The 20,527-nt window shown below is 38.1% G+C and overlaps 1 protein-coding gene and 1 long non-coding RNA gene across 6 annotated transcripts in view; one reads left to right on the top strand and one right to left on the bottom strand.

Annotated features, from left to right (window-relative positions):
- Positions 1-4,358, bottom strand: part of LOC133570058 (uncharacterized) — a 49,961-nt gene extending 45,603 nt beyond the window's left edge. Inside the window, exon 1 of the long non-coding RNA XR_009810041.1 lies at positions 4,168-4,358. This is a non-coding gene — a long non-coding RNA (uncharacterized LOC133570058). The remainder of the gene's footprint in view (positions 1-4,167) is intronic.
- srgap3 (SLIT-ROBO Rho GTPase activating protein 3) overlaps positions 1-20,527 on the top strand; it is a 247,138-nt gene that overhangs the window by 174,307 nt on the left and 52,304 nt on the right. For all 5 annotated transcript variants that reach the window (XM_061922701.1, XM_061922699.1, XM_061922697.1 and 2 more), the window contains exons 7-11: positions 417-638; positions 3,540-3,641; positions 4,235-4,432; positions 4,550-4,634; positions 19,811-19,838. In XM_061922701.1, the coding sequence (XP_061778685.1) occupies positions 417-638; positions 3,540-3,641; positions 4,235-4,432; positions 4,550-4,634; positions 19,811-19,838 (635 nt within the window). The remainder of the gene's footprint in view (positions 1-416; positions 639-3,539; positions 3,642-4,234; positions 4,433-4,549; positions 4,635-19,810; positions 19,839-20,527) is intronic.

Raw genomic sequence — 20,527 nt, 5'->3', positions numbered from 1 at the left:
TTCTAGTCCTTAGCTATCAATATCATCATCCCTGAATCTTCCATCCTCGCTCAAATTAATGGGGAAATTGTCGTTTTCTCGGTCCGAATAACTCTTGCTGCTGGAGGCTCCCAGTAAAAACAATGTGAGGACGTGAGGAGCCCTCACCCTTGTGACGTTATCAGCACCAAAAGTTGCGAACTTTATCGTCGATGTTCTCTACTAAATCCTTATAGCAAAAATATGGCAATATCGCGAAATGATTAAGTATGACACATAGAATGGACCTGCTATCCCCGTTTAAATAAGAAAATCTCATTTCAGTGGGCCTTTAAATGCAACATAAAGAAAGTATGTCTACATAATGACTTCCTGTACGGGCGTCATTCCAATAACAAGCTTCTTATTTTTTTATTTTATTTTTTTTACGCCCGCAGTGCTGTGACCTGGGCTACCACGCCAGCTTGGCACGGACCTTCAGGACATACTTATCCGCAGAGTACAATCTGGAGACCTCTCGCCATGAGGGACTGGATGTCATTGAGAACGCAGTGGACAACCTGGACTCACGCAGCGACAAGCACAAGCTCATGGATATGCATAACCAGGTGTTCTGCCCTCCCATGCGCTTTGACTACCTGCCACACATGGGGGATGAGGTAAGAGGACTTTATGGCGTATTCATTCATTTCCTGTACAGGGTCATGGGGGAGCTAGAGCCCCCCCCCAGATATGAGGATACAACCTAGGCATCATGTGGGTGCTGACATACATGTAATACAGATATTCTTAACAATTGGTAAACATTAGACAAATGGTCATTGTTACTACTCTAAGTCCCGCCCTTTTTTTTTATGCGGTAATCTTTGCTATAATTATCCACACATTTGCTTGTCAGTCCCCCTAAACCAGATCTGGGGAAAAATACGGCCCGCAGGCCACATGCGGCCCATTAAGATTTTCAATCCGGCCCGCCAGGCGGTCTACATAATTTTCTAGACCTTTAACATCAAAACTGTAGCTGTCATTATGATGCGCAGTGCTTTTTTTAAATGGACATACGTCTTCAACTATAGAAAGTATTGCAATGGTCAAAATCTGCACTTTTTGGTGTTATAGGAGTTATTACAGTAATTTACGTCATAGCAGCTCAGACGAGGAACAAAGCAGAGTGAGCGGGGTTTGTTTTCAGAGCAGCCAGCCCGAAACGCGTGTGTCAGAAACAGATGTGGAAGCAGATTTTTTCGTGATAATATATCATATTGTAGCTGTTTAGTACACTTTGCATTCATATTTTGTGTTTTATTTTTTATTTTTGTTGTGTTTTGCTTGATTGTAAAAGATACCCAACTATTGAGGCGCTAGTCTGAGAAGTAGAAGAGGAGCGATCTTCATATGTTGTTATTATTCAGTGTTTTATTGTTCATAGGTAATATTGTAAAACGCGAGGGTGTCCCATTCAGTAAAAAAAACTGTTAAATTCCATTCTGTTTTTTTTAGGTGGTCTGTCATAACATTTTTAGAACTTTGTAACTTTTGGTATTAGTGTTCCTGAAAAAAAGCGAGACTCAGCCGTACTATACAGCATATTTTTACAGCTAAATGTGTATATATAATTCATACACACATACACATTGCCCCCCCAGACACATTTTCTTCTCTCAAAGTGGGCCCTGAGTCAAAATATGTGCCCAGCTCTGCTGTAGAAGCTACTGCAGTTTTGCTGTAGCAACACACAACTTCAATACGCCGCCGCCATCTTGCACTGATGTAATATTATTGTCCTGTGTGTAGATACAAAATATTTGTGAATTGATATCACATTTATACATTATTGCTGATTCAGGGTGAATAAAGTGTTTCGTACGTATTTTGGCAAAAAGTTTAAATAAACAGAATTTTAAAAATGTATTTTTTTTTTTCAGACCAGAAATCCACAAACACTGTACATAATATATGCAAATGTTAAATTGTAAATGTGCGGTGATTTACTGTTGGCAACAGAAAATGTTGAAAAAGCCATATTGGGCCAAAAATACAGAAAAAAATATGTCTGGGGCAACAAAAATTAAAAGCCTTATATAAGTGTTATAATGAAGTCAACACATGATATAAGTGTTTATATTAGCCTACTATCAAAATAACATTGTGTCGCAGGTTGATGCAAATCTTTGTTGACAGAAATGTTGATGCAATATTTCATCAATCAATCAATCAATGTTTATTTATATAGCCCTAAATCACAAATGTCTCAAAGGACTGTACAAACCATTACGACTACAACATCCTCGGAATAACCCACAAAAAGGCAAGAAAAAAACTCAGACCCAGTGGGCAGGGAGAATTCACACCCAGTGTATTGTACTGTAATGTATTGTATTATTGTATTGTATTGTACTAATTTTTACAGTATTAGAAAAAATTAATAAAAGAGAGGGTAAAACAAGGCTTCACGGTGGAAGAGGAGTTAGTGTGTCTGCCTCACAATACGAAGGTCCTGAGTAATCTGGGGTTCAATCCCGGGCTCGGGATCTTTCTGTGTGGAGTTTGCATGGTCTCCCCGTGACTGCGTGGGTTCCCTCCGGGTACTCCGGCTTCCACCCACTTCCAAAGACATGCACCTGGGGATAGGTTGGCAACACCAGGGTGTACACCGCCTTCCGCCCGATTGTAGCTGAGATAGGCACCAGCGCCCCCCGCACCCCAATGGAAATAAGCGGTAGAAATGGATGGATGGGTAAAACAACTCCTGGAAATTCCTGGCTTAGAAAGGCCAAATGTATAGATGTGTGTGTCCAAGTTTAAGAAAATGTCTGGCTGTCATCCTCTCATGGACTTACTACAATTTTTGCAAGCTGTGTAGCTTTTGCTGTGGTCTGGAACGGCATGGCACACAAACAACTATCAGAAATGCAACCTATATTACATACGTATAATATGTCATGAGACATGCAAATATAAATGTAATACACAGGAGACATAAGTAAAGTAAGTTCAATTAGCTTAGATATACCTACAAACAAGGCATAATGGTGCAATGTGTACATACAGCTAGCCTAAACAGCATGTTAGCATCGATTAGCTTGCAGTCATGCAGTGACCAAATATGCCTCATTAGCTCACAAGTCAATAAAATCAACAAAGTTCACTTTAGTGCATTAAACCACTGCATAACAAGTTTGGTGGACAAAATGAGACTAAGAAAGAGTGGCAGCGTCGGAGAAAGTTGTACATGTAAACAAAGTACGGTAAGTTTAAGGACCACCGAAATTAGTAGGACAAAGCGACGCTCGCCAAATTGTCTCATCAGTGAAACATGTTTAATGAAATAGTGGGATTTCTAACAATTAGAAATATTTGTGTCTTGTTTTTCCTTTTACAGAAACTATTAAAACTAAACATATACTTTCCCCCCCATCTTTTTCCATTTTCATACATTTTTGAAAAAAGCCACTACGATGACGCTAAAAAGCCATATGTGGCTCTAGAACCGCGGGTTGCTGACCGCAGTAGTAAATTGTAATATTGTCTTCAATCTGTATCTGACTGCTCTTCCTCAGGTGTGCCAGGTGAGCGCCCAGCAGCCCGTCCAGACTGAGCTCTTGATGCGCTACCACCAACTACAGTCTCGTTTAGCTACGCTGAAGATTGAGAACGAGGAGGTGAGGATTTACGGTGCATTTTGTGTGTATGCCTACTTCTCCTCTACCACACCAACACAATGTTTGACGGACAAAAAAAAAAAATGCCTGTCTGGGGTTCCCTGGAGCCAAGAGCGAGGTCGCCACATCCCCATCTGTCCGCACTGCAATTACTCTGCAGCGGCCCCAGCCATACGGGAGATGGGAATTTATTTAGTGCCTTGTCACGGTGCCAATGTGTTGGTTGTTTCAATATGAAAGTGTGTGTTATGACGATGAACCGAGGCTTTTCTCATCAAAAAGCAGCAGACACAGAAGGTGCAAATGGAGGTGACAATAAACTGAGGTCTGTTTGTCTCGCTAGTGCTACATTTTTTGTTATAGGCAATAACGCAGGAGACGCGCTATTACTGCAATTGAACTTTATCCATCTATGCCACACTAAAAAATATGTATTCATTTGCACTCATCCATTCATTTTTATTTGAGATTTTCATTTCACTGCGATGCAATTAAGATTTGATCTTGCCCTTGAAAATGACCTTACCTGTCATTGTGCAGGTATAAAACAGGAAGTGTTTGACATCTGTTTTCCTTGTCCACGCTCCCTGCAGGTGAGAAAGACCTTGGACGCCACCATGCAAACGCTGCAGGACATGCTGACGGTGGAGGATTTTGACGTGTCAGACGCCTTCCAGCATAGCCGCTCCACTGAATCCATCAAGTCTGTCGTCTCCGAGTCCTACATGGGCAAGGTGAATGTGGCAAAGAGGAGGTTCAACCAACAGGAGACAGAAATGTTCTACCTATCAGTGAGTCATATTTTCGTTAAAGCTTTATCAAATTTATCACATTTTGAACGGGATTTTCAATTTTGTGCAGGAATAAATCTGCCACTCACTTGTCGTCACTTTCATCTTTTTGCTTAGAAATTCAAAGAGTACCTGAATGGCAGCAACCTCATCATTAAGCTGCAAGCCAAGCATGATTTACTCAAGCTAACCCTTGGTGAAGGTAATAATCCTCTACTCTGGAACTCTTTGAGGTAATCATTTTATTTTAAAGGTGTGTGCCTCACTGAGTATGGAATTGGGCATCCTCGTGAGCTGTTTACCTACCGTTACTGGCCTCCAATTTGGTGTCAGAAGTGAGTTAGCAATGAATGCTGTGCCCAATTACAGGGACACCTCGGAACTTGTATACCATTCAGGTAATAGTCCTCAGATATGGTGTCAGAAGTGGGATGGAAATCAATGGTGTGCCCTATTAGAGTGACCCCCTGGAACTTGTGTACTCTGTAATTGTGATTTGGCTACCATTGCTGGCCTTCTTGTACCATTCACGTACTATTCCCCATACATGGTGTCAGAAGCTGGATTAAATCAATGGTGTGGCCAGTGAGAGGGACCTCTTTGACATTGTGTACTCTGAAATTGTAATTCAGCTACCATTCTTGGCCTTCTTTAACCCCTCAAGAACTGTTCTTCATATTTGGTGTCAGAAGTGGGATGGCAATCAATGGTGTACCCAATTAGAGGGACCCCTTGCAACTTTTGTACTCTGGAATTGTGATTTAGCTGTCATTTTAACCTTATTTTACCATTCATGTACTACTCAGATGTAGAAGGTGTCAGAAGTGGAATAGCAATCAAAATGTCTTGTCCTTATGACAGTTTTAGACTCATGTTTACCTTTTTCAGTGTAGTATTTTAGTTCCTGCTCTGTGCCCATATTCTGCCCGTATGTGATATAGGGTATTTTGAATTGGGGAACCTGTGTAAGGGCTCTAACTACTGGCCGTGTGCTTAAATCCAGGTAGACAATACCACTCCTCAGATTTGGTGTCAGAATTGGGATGGTGAGCTGTGAGGCCATTTGCGGTTTGACTGGTTGGAAAGAACTTGCTTCGATCTGGTATACCGGGTGCAATAGAGATGAGTGTGGAAGATAGTGTATCTTTGTAGGTGATCTAACTTTCATGCCTGCTCTATGTTTGAATTCAATTTGTGCCAGAAGCTGGAATGTCAGCTGTGAATAGTACGCCAAGTTCGAAGGAGCCTTGGTACTTGTGAGCCCTGTGTAGGTGGTCATCGCTGCATAGTTATCTTAATCCAGTAGAACAGGGGTAGGGAACCTATGGCTCTAGAGCAGGAAGTGGCTCTTTTGACGTCTGCATCAGGCTCTCAGATAAATATTAGCCGACATTGCTTAACACGATAAGTAATGAATAATTCCGCTGGTAATGACAGTGTTAAAAATAACGTTCAGAATATAAAACATTCTCATGCATATTAATCCATCAATCCGTTTTCTTCAGCACCTGTTCATTAATGGTAAGAATTATTTTATGTATTATTAGTTAACTTCAGAATAACAATGTTATTAATAACAAAAATAAACTTATTATACTCTAAAAATGTTGGTCTTACTTAAAAATGCACACATATAGTTGTATTCAGTGTTAGAAAAAATTGTACGGCTCTCACGGAAATACATTTTAAAGTATTTGGCTTTCATGGCTCCCTCAGCCAAAAAGGTTCCCGACCCCTGCAGTAGAACCTCAATTTACAAACCCTTTTATTTGCAAAGTTTTTGATTTAGAAACTTTTAGAGCCAACCCAAATATGTGTGCGAACCATGTCATTGTGTACAAACTATGGCTGTCAAAGTTAATGACAGAGCGCGTTAACTATACATTTCGATATAATCATTAATATTTTTAATGGCCGATTAATGTGAACACTTCCTTTTTGACCCTCTAGCCGTGCCGTACAGGGAACTTTGCTGCAGTTCACTTGCTACTGATTGATTGATTGATTGATTGATTGATTGATTGATTGATTGATTGATTGATTGATTGATTGATTGATTGATTGATTGATTGAAACTTTTATTTGTAGATTGCACAGTTCAGTACATATTCTGTACAATTGACCACTAAATGGTAACAGCCGAATAATTTTTTCAACTTGTTTAAGTTAGGGTCCACGTTAATCAATTCATGGTAGTGATGAGCCACAAGCAAGCAAAAATGAACAAAGGAAATTCTACCTAATGGAAATATCTGGTCAAAGCCATGGCAAGTTGTTCTCCCAACAAAAAAGGACTATTTTTCGCAGTGAGAAGAGGCGACATCCCTGCAGCAAACGCCTGCTGCGCGTGTCATTCTAGAGGTGGGCAGTGCTTCACTTCCGTGTTCAGATCACGATTAGGGTGCATTGATAAAATAACATTTATATTGTTACTGTGACTGATCTTTAATAAGTAAATTGACATAAAAGCTCAACAGAAATGACAGACGGTCCGCAGGATGTCAAAAGAAGACTTTTTTATTGCAAACAGTCGATCCGATCTTAAAATATGTAAAGACACTTTCTCAAACCGATCACACATTTTTCAAGCTTCACATTAAAAGCACTACACTATACATCAGGGTTAACTATGCTTAGGGTTTCTTCTTCATGTACAGGTTTCATATTAACCGCCATACCCAACAAAATAAAGTAATATAATGTATTGTAGCGTCCAGAAGAAAACTAAGTCTGACGCTCTTTTTAGCTTTTATGGCCAATTTTATGCTAACAACGGGCCCAATTCCAACAAGTATTTCCTCTATGCAAACACGTCTGCCTACGTGCTTCACTTCAAGACACACAACACTTGTTCATTCTCACCATAACACACTAACATACACATTAACACCAGACATACGCACAGGGTTTTCTGGAGCTTAGGCAGCGTGTCTGCACTCCCGTCCAAAGGCAAAACCTAGTAACTCACTTTTACCTGATTTTGAGAAAACAAAGGCAAACCAATCCATCTTGATGCTGTCTTACAAAGATCTACAAAGTTATCAAACGTATAGATCAGGGGTCGAGAACCTTTTTGGCCGAGAGAGGCAAGAAGCCAAATATTTTAAAATGTATTTCCGTAAGAGCCATATAATATTTTTTTTAACACTGAACACAACAAAACAAGTGCATTTTTAAGAAAGACCAACATTCCTAGAGAGGTCTCTTATTCTTTGTAATAATATTGTTATTCTGAAGCTAACTGTGGATGGGGCGTGGCCTGCGAGCCTGCAGCGAAGCACGGTGTTGCCAGGACAGGCCTCGAATTCAGCGACAGATGCGTAGAAGGCCCACCTGGGCCTTTTTATCTGATCACCTGTCGCTATGTTATAAGCAGCTACCAGGAAGAGAGACGGGCTTGGGGCTAGAAACCAGAGCGCGAGCGATAACGAAAGAGAAAAAGACAATTGCTGGAAAGCAACTGAGAGACTTATTGAAGAATAAAACAATATTGTAACCTTGAAACTGGCTCTCATGTCAGTGCTTGGTGGTCTGAAGAACCCTCTGGAGGGCAAGCCCCACACTAACCAATAATAAATAAATGACTTCTTACCAACTTCTTGAACATAAAAATGCATGACAATATTTTATATTTTGAACGTTATTTTTAACACTGTGATTACAAGTGGAATTATTCATTATTTATCGTGTTAAGCAATGTCAGCTCAGATGTATCCGAGAGCCAGATGCAGTCATCAAAAGAGCCACATCTGGCTCGCGAGCCATAGGTTCCCTACCCCTGGTATAGATGTTTTCTTGAGCTTTCATTTTCTTGCCGATTGAGCCATGGATTGAATCTGCTCTCATGAACGTGTGCCCTTTCTCCAGATATTTTATCACAATTTCGAGTGGGCCCCATACTGCGTTTGCACATTGGGCAAAAGCCGTGTACAGCGTCCAGTTTTTATTCTGACCTCCACAGTTATCTGCCCAAAAGAGTATGCAAGGGGAAGTATCAAGAACAATACATTTAATGAAGGTGCTTGCAACATCCTGGGCCAATCTTCCAAATATCCCCTCGTGCCAAAATATCACAAAATCAGGTTGACCGTCGGCCCCCATTCGTGCAAATGTCTCATTAAAGACAATAAGGCGACTGACAAAAAAGCTCCGATTGGTCCCTTGAGATACTAGGTTTTTCTGTTGTATCTACGCGGTTATGTGGTAGTTGCTAGGTCCTGCCATGCGCGTAACAGCTTACTTACGGAACAAATTACAATATCGCATGGACTAATGTAAAGCATATCACCTAGGAACTCCAAAATTATTATCAGCTCAGTTTTGACCAAAATTGAGTTACTGGGTTTTGCCTTTGGACGGGAGCGCACTGTGGAAATACTTTAATATATTGGATACATACTGTACGATCTTCACAATTTAAAATGACACTGGTGGCTTTTAATGAGAGAGAGGATCCCAGCAATGTGACGCAAGTGTGACATCAGGCTATCTGCGGCTCGCTTTTTGTCAAAGACATGGGGCAACATAATCGAAACAGAGTTTCTAAGTCAATAACACCAAAAATAAATGCTAGATTTGTTGCCAGTCGTTTTTATTACAGAAAAAGTGACTAAAAGGATTTTAAAAAATTCTAAAAAAAAATATGAACAATGTACATTGTACAATAAGCAGCAACAATTTGAAAATAGAACAAAATATTATGTAAGACAATGTATATGTTAATACCGTATTTTTCAGATTATAAGTCGCTCCGGAGTATACAAAAATGCATAATAAAAAACGAAAAAAACATAAACGTCACACTGGAGTATAAGTCACGTTTTCGGGGGAAATTTATTTGATAAAATCCAACACCAAGAATAGACATTTGAAAGGCAATTTAAAATAAATAAAGAATAGTGAACAACAGGCTGAATAAGTGTACGTTATATGACGCATAAATAACCAACTGAAAAGGTGCCTGGTATGTTAACGTAACATATTATGGTAAGAGTCATTCAAATAACTATAACATATAGAACATGCTGTATGTTTACCAAACAATCTGCACTCCTAATCGATAAATCAGATGAAATCTTCTTCCTCTATGTCGCATCTAAACAACTCTGCCAACTCCAAAGGTATGCGCCCCTTCCTCTTCTCGTTTTCTGCTGCATATTTCACTACGTCCAGCTTGTAATCGTCAGTACATGATCTCCTTTTCGGTGCCATTTTTTTTCAGCCCTTCTCAGTTTTTATAAGTTACCGCCAATGATGAAATGATCCATTTTAATAGTTACGGCAGTAGCATATAGCAGTTAGCATTCCATGACCCACAATGCACTTCTGCCATTACCCTACCCTGCCGAATTCTTATTGGTTGACAAGTATGTGACGATTGCTGACGTGTGTGTGACGATTGCTGACATTTTCTTCGTCTCTTCCGCAAATGAGCTAAATAATAATTTTTGATATTTTAGGGTAATGTGTTAATAATTTCACACATAAGTCACTCCGGAGTATATGTCGCACCCCTGGCCAAACTATGAAAAAAACTGTGACTTATAGTGCGGAAAATACGGTAGTTAATATTAATGGTTAATGGTTAGTTAATAACTACATTTGTACGGTACAAATAAATTACCGCAATACTAATTAATTAAAATCAGTGCTATTCTGCCTTTAAAAAATACTGGTACCGTTCTTTCATCTAAATGTCTAAGTGTGTCACTGTCTACAGAGCCAAGGAGCAGGATGTTGAGTGTGTCAAAACGCACACACAGTGTATACAAGCATTAACATCTTTGAGGTGTTTGGGCTTCAAAACTAACAAATAGAGGTGACACTTTAAACAGGGTGACACTTTAAAACATCCATCGATCCATTTTCTAATGCTCGTCCCTTTTGGGGTCGCGGGCGGTCGCTGGAGCCTATCTCAGCTGCATTCAGGCGGTAGATGGGGTACAACCTGGAAGCCTCGCCAAATGTGGTGATTAGTATTACAACCATTGCTTCAAACTTAGACCAGCATTTAAATAATAAGCATTCAGATCTGCACAAGGAGGTACAAAATGTGACCGGTAATAAACTACTTGTTACACCTGTCCTGCTGTTCGGGTCCGGTGCTGACTGTTGTCAAGGAACACAGGCCAGACGTTCCTTCCAGGGCGGATGTTTGTGGGTAACACCCTTCACTTTAATGGGTCTGCTAAGCTCTGCTTTCGGGTCAGAATGAGGAGGCCGCCGATTCGTGACAATCTAGTTGCTTTATTTTTATTTTTGCAGGACACAACCGGACCCGTTCATAACTCTTGCGCAGTGCACGCGCTCTTTCTCTCTCTCTTTAGTTGACCACTCACTCACACGTTGCCATTCTCACAAACACACATACGCTACTCTCATGGGTTAACCAGCTCCCCTGTTGTGCACATGTTAAAGTTAAAGTACCAATGATTGTCACATACACTCTTGGTGTAGATACAGTACTTAGATGCACACACAGCTGCTTGGATTAATGCCAAATATTAGCGGGGATAAACCGCCCATCTAACGTCAAGTAATGCAAGTGAATTGACTGAATTTTGTAAAAAATTGCTACAATGTGTGTTTTATCTTTAACAATGTGTGTTTTACCTGTTACATTACTTATCTATGCACATTCATCCATAGTTTTGTTTTAGGTACTTGCTAAAAAAAATTTTTCTTAAAGCACAGACCATGAGTGGCAACCATAAATCATAAAGTATTTAATATAATGTCAATATAGCTTTTTATTATAGTTTAATATAATCCTTGATTATGGCAGTCTATATGTAATATGGAAAATAATAAATTGTTTTTTGAGTGCAACAAGAAAACCCAATGTGTTATTTTCTATTTTAACCTACTAAAATTGTTCTTTGAGTGCAATAGGAAACATGTTTATTGTATTGTAAGATTTTAACCATAACATGCTATGTTTAAGTATTCAATTACACAATGATTGGCAGACGCAATATTACATGTTATAAATTAATAATTAATGACAGTGTTATGCATGTGCAATTCATTTTGAGTTAACTATGAACAAAATGTGGTTATAGCGATTAAATATTTTAATCGTTTGACAGCTCTCATACAAACGCTTCAATTCATTCATTTTGTGTCCCGCCTGCAGCATTTTTGCAAAGGTTTCGTCCATTTTGCTAACTCAAATTGAGTCCCAAAAAAGAGGGAATTTTTGTGTAATTAAAATAATGACTATTTTCGAGGAGTAGACCTTCATATCAAAACCAGTTGTAATTCTGATGAGACCAGACTTTTCTGGAAAAGAAAATGCCAAAGCAGACTTATTTCACAGCTGAAAAGAAGACACATATAAACACATACACACACATGCCTGCCTGCTCCTTTGTCAGCTCCTCTTTAGTTGTTATTGTTAATATTAGTGCATTTTACTATTTTAGTGTTTGTTGTTGTAGCCGTAGGATTGTTAACGTTAACGATTTTTGTGATTTCTAATCGTTTGTGAGGGCACCAAAGGGACTTATGTGTGTCTGCGAGAATTGGCAGAGAAGCGCATACAGGACAGTTCAGCTAGATATTGAAGTTTTGGCTTTTTTATTAGAAAGAAAGTTTATCCATCACCTCCTTGTTACGTTTGTTTGATATAAAGTAGCACTTTATGTTGTGTTCAAAGTGTACGAACCTTCTCTAAAATATGGACTTTAGTCGAGGCTGGACCACATTATTCATATGTACATTGTTTCTTACAGAGAAATTTGCTTTACTATACTAACCTTTCGATTTACGAAATAACCAATTTAAGTTTGTAAATTGAGGTTACATTGTAGTGTGACATCATTAAACCCAATTGGGACCATTGGGGAACATTTTGTTTCGACCATTTGACTGGCACATAATTTACTAGGTGTTTTTTTTCATAATTCAACGTTTTGTGTATTCACTTCTCCGTTAGAATATGAAAAGGACAATATGATGTATTTATTGTATCTGCACTCAATATCACTGAGGTGGTGAGCCTGCCTGAAAGCAATATTGAACCATATTGCTTTTTGGAATGCACTTTCTTGCTGCTTGTACTGCCTTATCTTCTTAGTCTATTCGGTGGAACCACAGGGGGCATTCTATTAAAACAAACAAAGCGTCTTTCTGCACCCCGCCCCACCCCCGCCGTCCCCATGGGTGCCCTGGTCACCTAGGCCATGAACATTTTACGCTTAATCAATCAGAAGCCCCATCTCTGCAGCTGCTCCTGCATCAGGATCTCTCCTAAAAGACCAGACATTTATATTCTATGTCCGTATGTCTTCTTTAGCTCAGCTGCAGAAGACCGACCCTCACATTATAGAGCCCATCAGTCTTAGGACACGTGTGTTTACCTCCGTGACGGCAGCAGCAGTACAGAGTGTACGGACGCGGCATATGGCGCCTCCAGGTACCGCCTGTGTTTAATTATCCAGGTGATCAATCAGGGCTGCATGGTGCTCATTAGCTCACCGCTTCACATGCGAGAATGTTGCAAGTGTGAGAGCATGTCATTGGGTACAAGATGCAACTGCTGGGAGTCACATGGTGCCTAATAAAAAAACATTATCGCTACACGAAAGGACCAGCGAGTATAGCACAACTCTATCTCGTACGCCTGCACTAGAGCTTCATATGCAATTTGCAAATACAATGCTCAGTTTTATTTGACGGTCCGCATCATCTAGAGCAGGGGTCACCAACCATTTTGAAACCAATAGCTACTTCTTGGGTACTGATTAATGCGAAGGGCGACCAGTTTGATACACACTTAAATAAATGCCAGAAATAGCCAATTTGCTCAATTTTCTCAATTGTACCTTTAATATATATATATATATGTATATATATATATATATATATATATATATATATATATATATATATATATATATATATATATATATATATATATATATATATATATATACATATATATATATTATTCCGTCGTACATTTTTTTTTCTTTTACGGAAGTTTTTTTTGTAGAGAATAAAAAAACACTTAATTGAACGGTTTAAAAGAGGAGAAAACAGGAAAAAAAATGAAAATAAAATTTTGAAACATAGTTTATCTTCAATTTCGACTGTTCAAAATTCAAAATTCAACCAAAAAAAAAAAAAACTAGCTAATTCAAATCTTTTCCAAAAAATTACAAAAATAATTTATGGAACATCATTAGTCATTTTTCCTGATTAAAATTAATTTTAGAATTTTGATGACGTGTTTTAAATAGGTTAAAATCCAATCTGCACTTTGTTAGAGTATATAACAAATTGGACCAAGCTATATTTCTAACAAAGACAAATCATTATTTCTTCTAGATTTTCCAGAACAAAAATTTTAAAAGAAATTCAAAAGACTTCGACATAAGATTTAAATTTGATTCTAAAGATTTTCTAGATTTGGCAGAATAATTGTTTTGAATTTTAATCATAAGTTTAAAGAAATATTTCACAAATATCCTTTGTCGAAAAAACAGAAGCTAAAATGGAGAATTAAATTAAAATGTATTTATTATTATTTAAAATAAAAAAAAGAAATTTACTAGAAGATTGATTTAAAGTGTCAGGAAAGAAGAGGAAGGAATTTAAAAGGTAAAAAGGTATATGTGTTTAAAAATCCTAAAATCATTTTTAAGGTTGTATTTTTTCTCTAAAATTCTCTATCTGAACGTTATAAGAAACAAAGTAAAAAAATAACTGCATTTATTTAAACACTTGAAGACCAAGTCTTAAAAATATTTTCTTGGAGTTTCAAATTCTTTTTGAGTTTTGTCTCTCTTAGAATTAAAAATGTCGAGCAAAGCGAGACCAGCTTGCTAGTAAATAAAAAAAATAGAGGCAGCTCACTGGTAAGTGCTGCTATTTGAGCTATTTTTAGAACAGGCCAGCGGGTTACTCATCTGGTCCTTACGGGCTACCTGGTGCCCGCGGGCACCGCGTTGGTAAACCCTGATCTAGAGAGATATTCTTTTCCCCCGGAATACTTTGCCCTTTTTCGTAGCTAAATACAGGCACAGTATTAGCAATACCCACTAGTACTAAAACCGAAGCAACTTTTACATGGGAAATTAATTAGTTCCAGAGGAGCACAAAACACAATTTATATTTTATAGTTTTACACACAGAAAACGATGTACAATATACAGTGGAACCTCAACTCACAAACTGTATTGGTTCTTGAACTGGGTTTGTGAATAGAAAAATGTATATATTGAAGCAAATGTATTTCTCTGGGAGAAACATTTTAAACATGAATAATTGGGTCCAGCCTCTACAAATGTCCACATTTCAGTAAATGTTGATAGTGTTTGAGCACAGTGTGAAGTGCTATACAGCACTCTATATCAAAGAAACATAACAAGGTGGTGACAGATCAACTTTATATTTTAACTAGATGAGGCAGTTCCTGAAGGAATTGTGTGTGAATGCTGAAGTTGAACTGTAATTCTGATAGAATGTAGTATGAATGTAAGAATAGTTTGAATGTTGGAATGGTTTGAACATTGAAGAGTTGGAATTTCCAGGAAAATTGGAATTTGGTTTGGAACTTGGGGAAGTGTTAGTTTGAATATCCAGGATGAATGGAATGTGTTGATGTTAGAATGATTTGAATAGGTTGAAAAATGTAGGAGTTGTGGAACTTTGAAAAATATCCCATTCATTTCAATGGGAATTTAATGAACATTTGGTAATTCCAGGAAAAGAGGAAATTTTTAAAACGGCAAAATATTTAAATGTTCTGAATGATTGGTGTTGGAATTTTTCAAAACGGTCGAGTAATGTTGGAGTAGTAACATTTTTGGTATGGTGTTACGGAATTCCAGGAATTTCGTGAATTTTCTTTCCAGTTCAAAAAACAACTTTGTTTTTGTCCTGATTAAGAGGAATATTTTGACGGTGGAACGGTTGATGTGGGTTGAATATGTGACAAGAGTAGTCAACAGAAAAAAGTGTGAAAATAAGGTTTGGAAAACTAGGAATTATGGGAAATCCTCGAATTTTTTGAACTTGGAAAACATGATAATTTAAATGTCCAGAATGTGTGGAATATGTTGAAGGTGGAAAGGTTTGAATCGGTTGAAAAATGTGGAAATGGTGGAAGTTTGAAAAATGGCCAATTCATTTTGAATGGGAAAATGTCCTGGAAAACCTGGAATTTTGGGAAATCTAGGAATTTTTCAAGGGAAAGCCCGCAATTCCAGAAAAGGCTGAACAGTTTGAAGTTGAAACGCTTTGAATCGGATTCAAAATGTGGACGGTAGAGCGTGCCAATATCTTGAGAAGAACAAATAAAATAATAAATAGATTTTGGGGTAGAAAACCACATGTGTGAATGCTTTGGAGCATTCACATAATAACAAAGGCAAAATAACAAAAACAACTAGCTGATCTGTCCTCATAAGCAAACACCGTGCTGACACGCACACACACTGTCACTAGCCATGTGTTGCACTCACAGTTTAAAATCATAAAACTCCTTAATTTTCAACGGCCAAATTGCTACAATGATTAGGAATGAAAAATTACATCCACTTTACCTTGTCAGTTAGGGAGGAAGGAGGATAAGGCAGTGTCGACAACGCTGTGGGTACGTTCCGATTGTTTTAAACCACAAATCGCTTCTGCAACTCTTCTGTGCCTGTTTACTCTTTGGCTTCTTGACCTGCGTACTTTACATTACTTTTTTGAATGGATATTTCTTTGAAACAAAGAACAGTTAAATATTGCTAAATATTGATTTAATTTGATGGTCAAATATTGTAACTGTGTTAATCTAGCAGGTGGTGCCATAATGAAAACCCAACGCAATCAGTGCAGTGTCAATCCAATCCAATCCCCTTTATCTATTTAGCACTAAAACTGTCTCCAGAGTGCTGCACATAAAAAAGAAACAATACAAAGTAATCAAATTACAAGCATTTAAAATTAAACAAGTAAGAAAAAAAAATAATAGAATAAAATAATAATAACCCACCACTTCTCACCATCTTCATCAAAGTGCTGGCATGTGCAACTTCCTTTGGCACCATATTCAGCTTATTTTACAGTCTTACTCAGTCTTACTGAGTCACCATTTTTCCATTCATCCATTTTCTACTGCTTGTCCCTCTCTGGGTTGCTGTAGCCTATCCCAGCTGAATTAGTGCGGAACGCGAGGTACACCCTAGACAAGTAAACTGAATCACCAACACGCAGATTTTTTTTGTGTGCAATGAATTCTGCAGAATCATATGTAAGCACGGTATACGAAAACAGAATGTCAAACTATTTTATAAAAATATGACACTGCAGTCATAGATCAGCTTTATTAAGGTATTTTGTGTTTTGATGTCCTGAGATTAATGACGGCTGCATCAGACAACTCCAATGAACTGGAACTTTGATGATTTTCTGTTGATAGGGGGCAGATATAAGTTGTACTTCTTTCTGCTCCTTTTCATTCATGCCAGATGTTGTTGTGGCATTTGTTTTCAAATGAAGAAAATACATTTAAAAAATGAAAAATGAAATAAAAATACAATCATTGTATCAATAATTACGATTTAATTAAACACGAATGCTATCAAATGCTTATAATAAATGTTTTCAGTCTGGTTTTGAATATTTTTTAAATATTTTCTTATACAATAAAATGCAGTTTTGTAAAATGTTTCTTTTTTTTTTTTAAATCCCATCCTGCTCCTGTCTGGCTGCGCTCAAAAAATGTAATATCCTAGCATTTAATAAAGTTAAATAATGCAAAAAGAGATGTACCCCACACTTCACTTTTGTTACGTTTTTTGGGTCGGTGTGGCTCAGTTGGTTGAGCAGCCGTGCCAGCAACTTGAGGGTTCCAGGTTCGATCCCCGCTTTTGGCCTCCTAGTCAATGCCGTTGTGTCCTTGGGAAAGACGCTTTACACACCTGCTCCCAAGGTCACCTACACTGGTTTAAATGTAACTTGAAAAATGGAGATAATGGGTTTCACTGTGTAAAGCAGGGGTATTCAAACTCATTTTAGACCGGAGGCCACATGGAGAAAAATCTACTCCCAAGTGGGCCGGACTGGTAAAATCACGGCACGATAACTTAAAAATAACAAAACTTCAGATTGTTTTCTTTGTTTAAAAATAAAACAAGCACAATCTGAAAATGTACAAATCATAATGTTTTTTACACTTACATGTTGCGGTTAATAGTTCTCTATCTTTATTTGTCGTTATTTGTGCTTTCCGAATAAATGATGTGACAATAACCATCAGTCAACTCATTGGTGTTAATTTCCCAGCTATCAAGATTTAAAAAAAAAAAATCTAATTACACAATGTTTTTTATGTAGTTTGCTCGTTTTCCTCAACTGATGTACTAACATCCATTCATCCATCCATTTTCTACCGCGTGTCCCTTTCGGGGTCGCGAAGCGGTGCTGGAGCCTAACATCATGTGTTTTTTTTTTGTTTTTAACATATGTTTCATCATCTATAACAAGGGTAGGGAACCTGTGGCTCTTTTGATGACTACATATGGCTCTCAGATAATTATATTTATATAGCGTTTTTCTCTAGTGACTCAAAGCGCTTTACAAAGTGACACCCAATATCTAAGTTACTCTTAAACCAGTGTGGGTGGCACTTGGGGCAGGTGTGTAAAGTGTCTTGCCCAAGGACACAACGGCAGTGACTAGGATGGCGGAAGCGGGAATCGAACCTGGAACCCTCAGGTTGCTAGCACGGCCACTCTCCTAACCGAGCTATGCCGAGTAATCGTGTAATGCTCTTCCATATCAGTAGGTGGCAGTCGGAAACTAATTGGTTTGTAGATGTGGAAAACAGCGGGAGGCAGAGTGCAGGTAAAAAGGTGTCTAATGCTTAAACCAGGGGTAGGGAACCTATGGCTCTAGAGCCAGATGACTGCATATGGCTCTCAGATAAATCTTAGCTGACATTGCTTAATACAATAAGTAATGAATAATTCCGCTGGTAATCACAGTTTCAAAAATAACGTTCAAATTATAAAACATTCTCATGCATTTTAATCCAACCATCCGTTTTCTACCGCACCTGTTCAAGATGTCGCATTAATGGTAAGAAGTATTATATTTATTATTGGTTAACTTTTAGAATAACAATGTTGTTAAAAAGAATAAGAGACATATTATACTCTACAAATGTTGGTCATACTTAAAAATGCACAAATTTAGTTGTATTCAGTGTTGAAAAATATTATATGGGTCTAATGGAAATACATTTTGAAATATTTGGCTTTCATGGCTCTCTCAGCCAAAAAGGTTCCCGACCCCTGATCTATAAAGATACAAAAAATTGCTATTTTAACATTTAGTGGACACATTTAGAACACCAGTTTCTTTCATTCAAAAATTTGGGCTTATTTTTATACTTGCAAACTCATCCCGCGGGCCGGATAAAACATCTTCTAGGGCCTGATCCGGCCCGCGGGCCTTACGTTTGACACCTCGGGTGTAAAGTGTTTTGAGTTTCTTGAAAAAAACGCTAGATAAAGATAAACCCCAATTCCCTAAAGTAAATCTGGAGAGTAGATATAGGCATCTTGATCAAAAATATTATTTGTCTATGTGGCTAAACAGGACAGGTTAAAAAAACATTATTTTTTAAATTTTTAAGTGTTTTTCTTTTTATTTGATGTTTGATGTGTATAAATCTAATTAAAGATGGTATTCAGTCAGTGGAATGATGTGGAAAATGTTTCCCAATGCTCCATATGTCACAATGATGTGTAGAGGAGCGGGTTATAGCCTTCTGCTCATTCTGTCCATTTTGTCCATTGTCTCTTTTTACAAACAAAGGATGCTTTAGTGCCATTGTTGCGTGCATTGACTCCCGCCGAACTCACACTCTCTCAATTCAAGAATAACCAACTTGATGAAGCAACTGTATTTTGAAATTTGTTTTATATTTTTGTTCAAGTCACAAGTTATTGTGACTTAATGTGACTGTATTTTGTGGTCAGGACAAGTAGCTTGTGATTTGCAACAAAAGGCTCAGTGAGGCAGCACAGTTATTGCTCAGTGTCACCACGAATGGACCCGTCCCTCCCTCTTCCCATGTCCTCCAGGTCCCCTGAGGCTTTGCTGTCTATTCCTCAATAGCTTTGTCCGATGAATGATGCTTGTGGCGCTCTATTCATCTCTCTGGCCACTGCTGTCTATTTAATATATTCACTACCAGCACTGATGTAAAACATTTCCCCTCTTCTCTTTCTTGTGTGTGTGTGTGTGTGTGTGTGTGTGTGTGTGTGTGTGTGTGTGTGTGTGTGTGTGTGTGTGTGTGTGTGTGTGTGTGTGTGTGTGTGTGTGTGTGCGTGTGTGTGTGTGTGTGTGTGTGTCTGTGTGTGTGTGTGTGTATTTCAGGGGAAAGAGCTGAATGTGGAACCACGAGGTAAGTTATGATTCGTTACAAAGCATATTTAAAATTGTTAACTGCTTTATGTATTTTGCTATTGATTTTTTTAAAATATTCTTTATATTTCAAATACATTCACTAGACACATTTAATGAGACCCAGTGAGAGTAAAATGTGATACTAATGCTCAGTTTTGTTCGACATGACAGAGATATTTAATATGTTTGTTGTGGTGGTTTACACTTGCATGTTTTACACCAAGAACCAGGGAAGAAATATATATCCCAGCACTATTAATACAGTACATCATATTTTATCATCAAGAGTCCATCCATCCATTTATTTTCTACCGCTTATTCCCTTTCGGGGTTGCGGGCGGCGCTGGTGCCTATCTCAGCTACTATCAGGCGGAAGGCGGGGTACAGCCTGGACAAGTCGCTACCTCATCGCAGGGCCAACACAGATAGACAGACAACATTCCCACTCACATTCACAAACTAGGGCCAATTTAGTGTTGCCAATCAACTTATCCCCAGGTGTGTTTCGATCAAATATTTTTTATCATATATCTGTTTGATATCAGCGCAAAAATCAAGTATCGGATGATATAGGGTTCCATGTGAAATGTTCGATACCAGTGTACCTGTGCACAGCTGGATGGCAAGTTAACATCTACATGTACTCAAATAATGATTATATTCCAATACTAATTTTTGAACTTATTT

The sequence above is a fragment of the Nerophis ophidion genome, linkage group LG16 (assembly GCF_033978795.1).
Source record: "Nerophis ophidion isolate RoL-2023_Sa linkage group LG16, RoL_Noph_v1.0, whole genome shotgun sequence".
NCBI classification, from domain to species: Eukaryota; Metazoa; Chordata; class Actinopteri; order Syngnathiformes; family Syngnathidae; genus Nerophis; species Nerophis ophidion.
The sequence above is the reverse complement of the archived record's forward strand: the minus strand, read 5'-3'. Positions and strand labels throughout refer to the sequence as shown.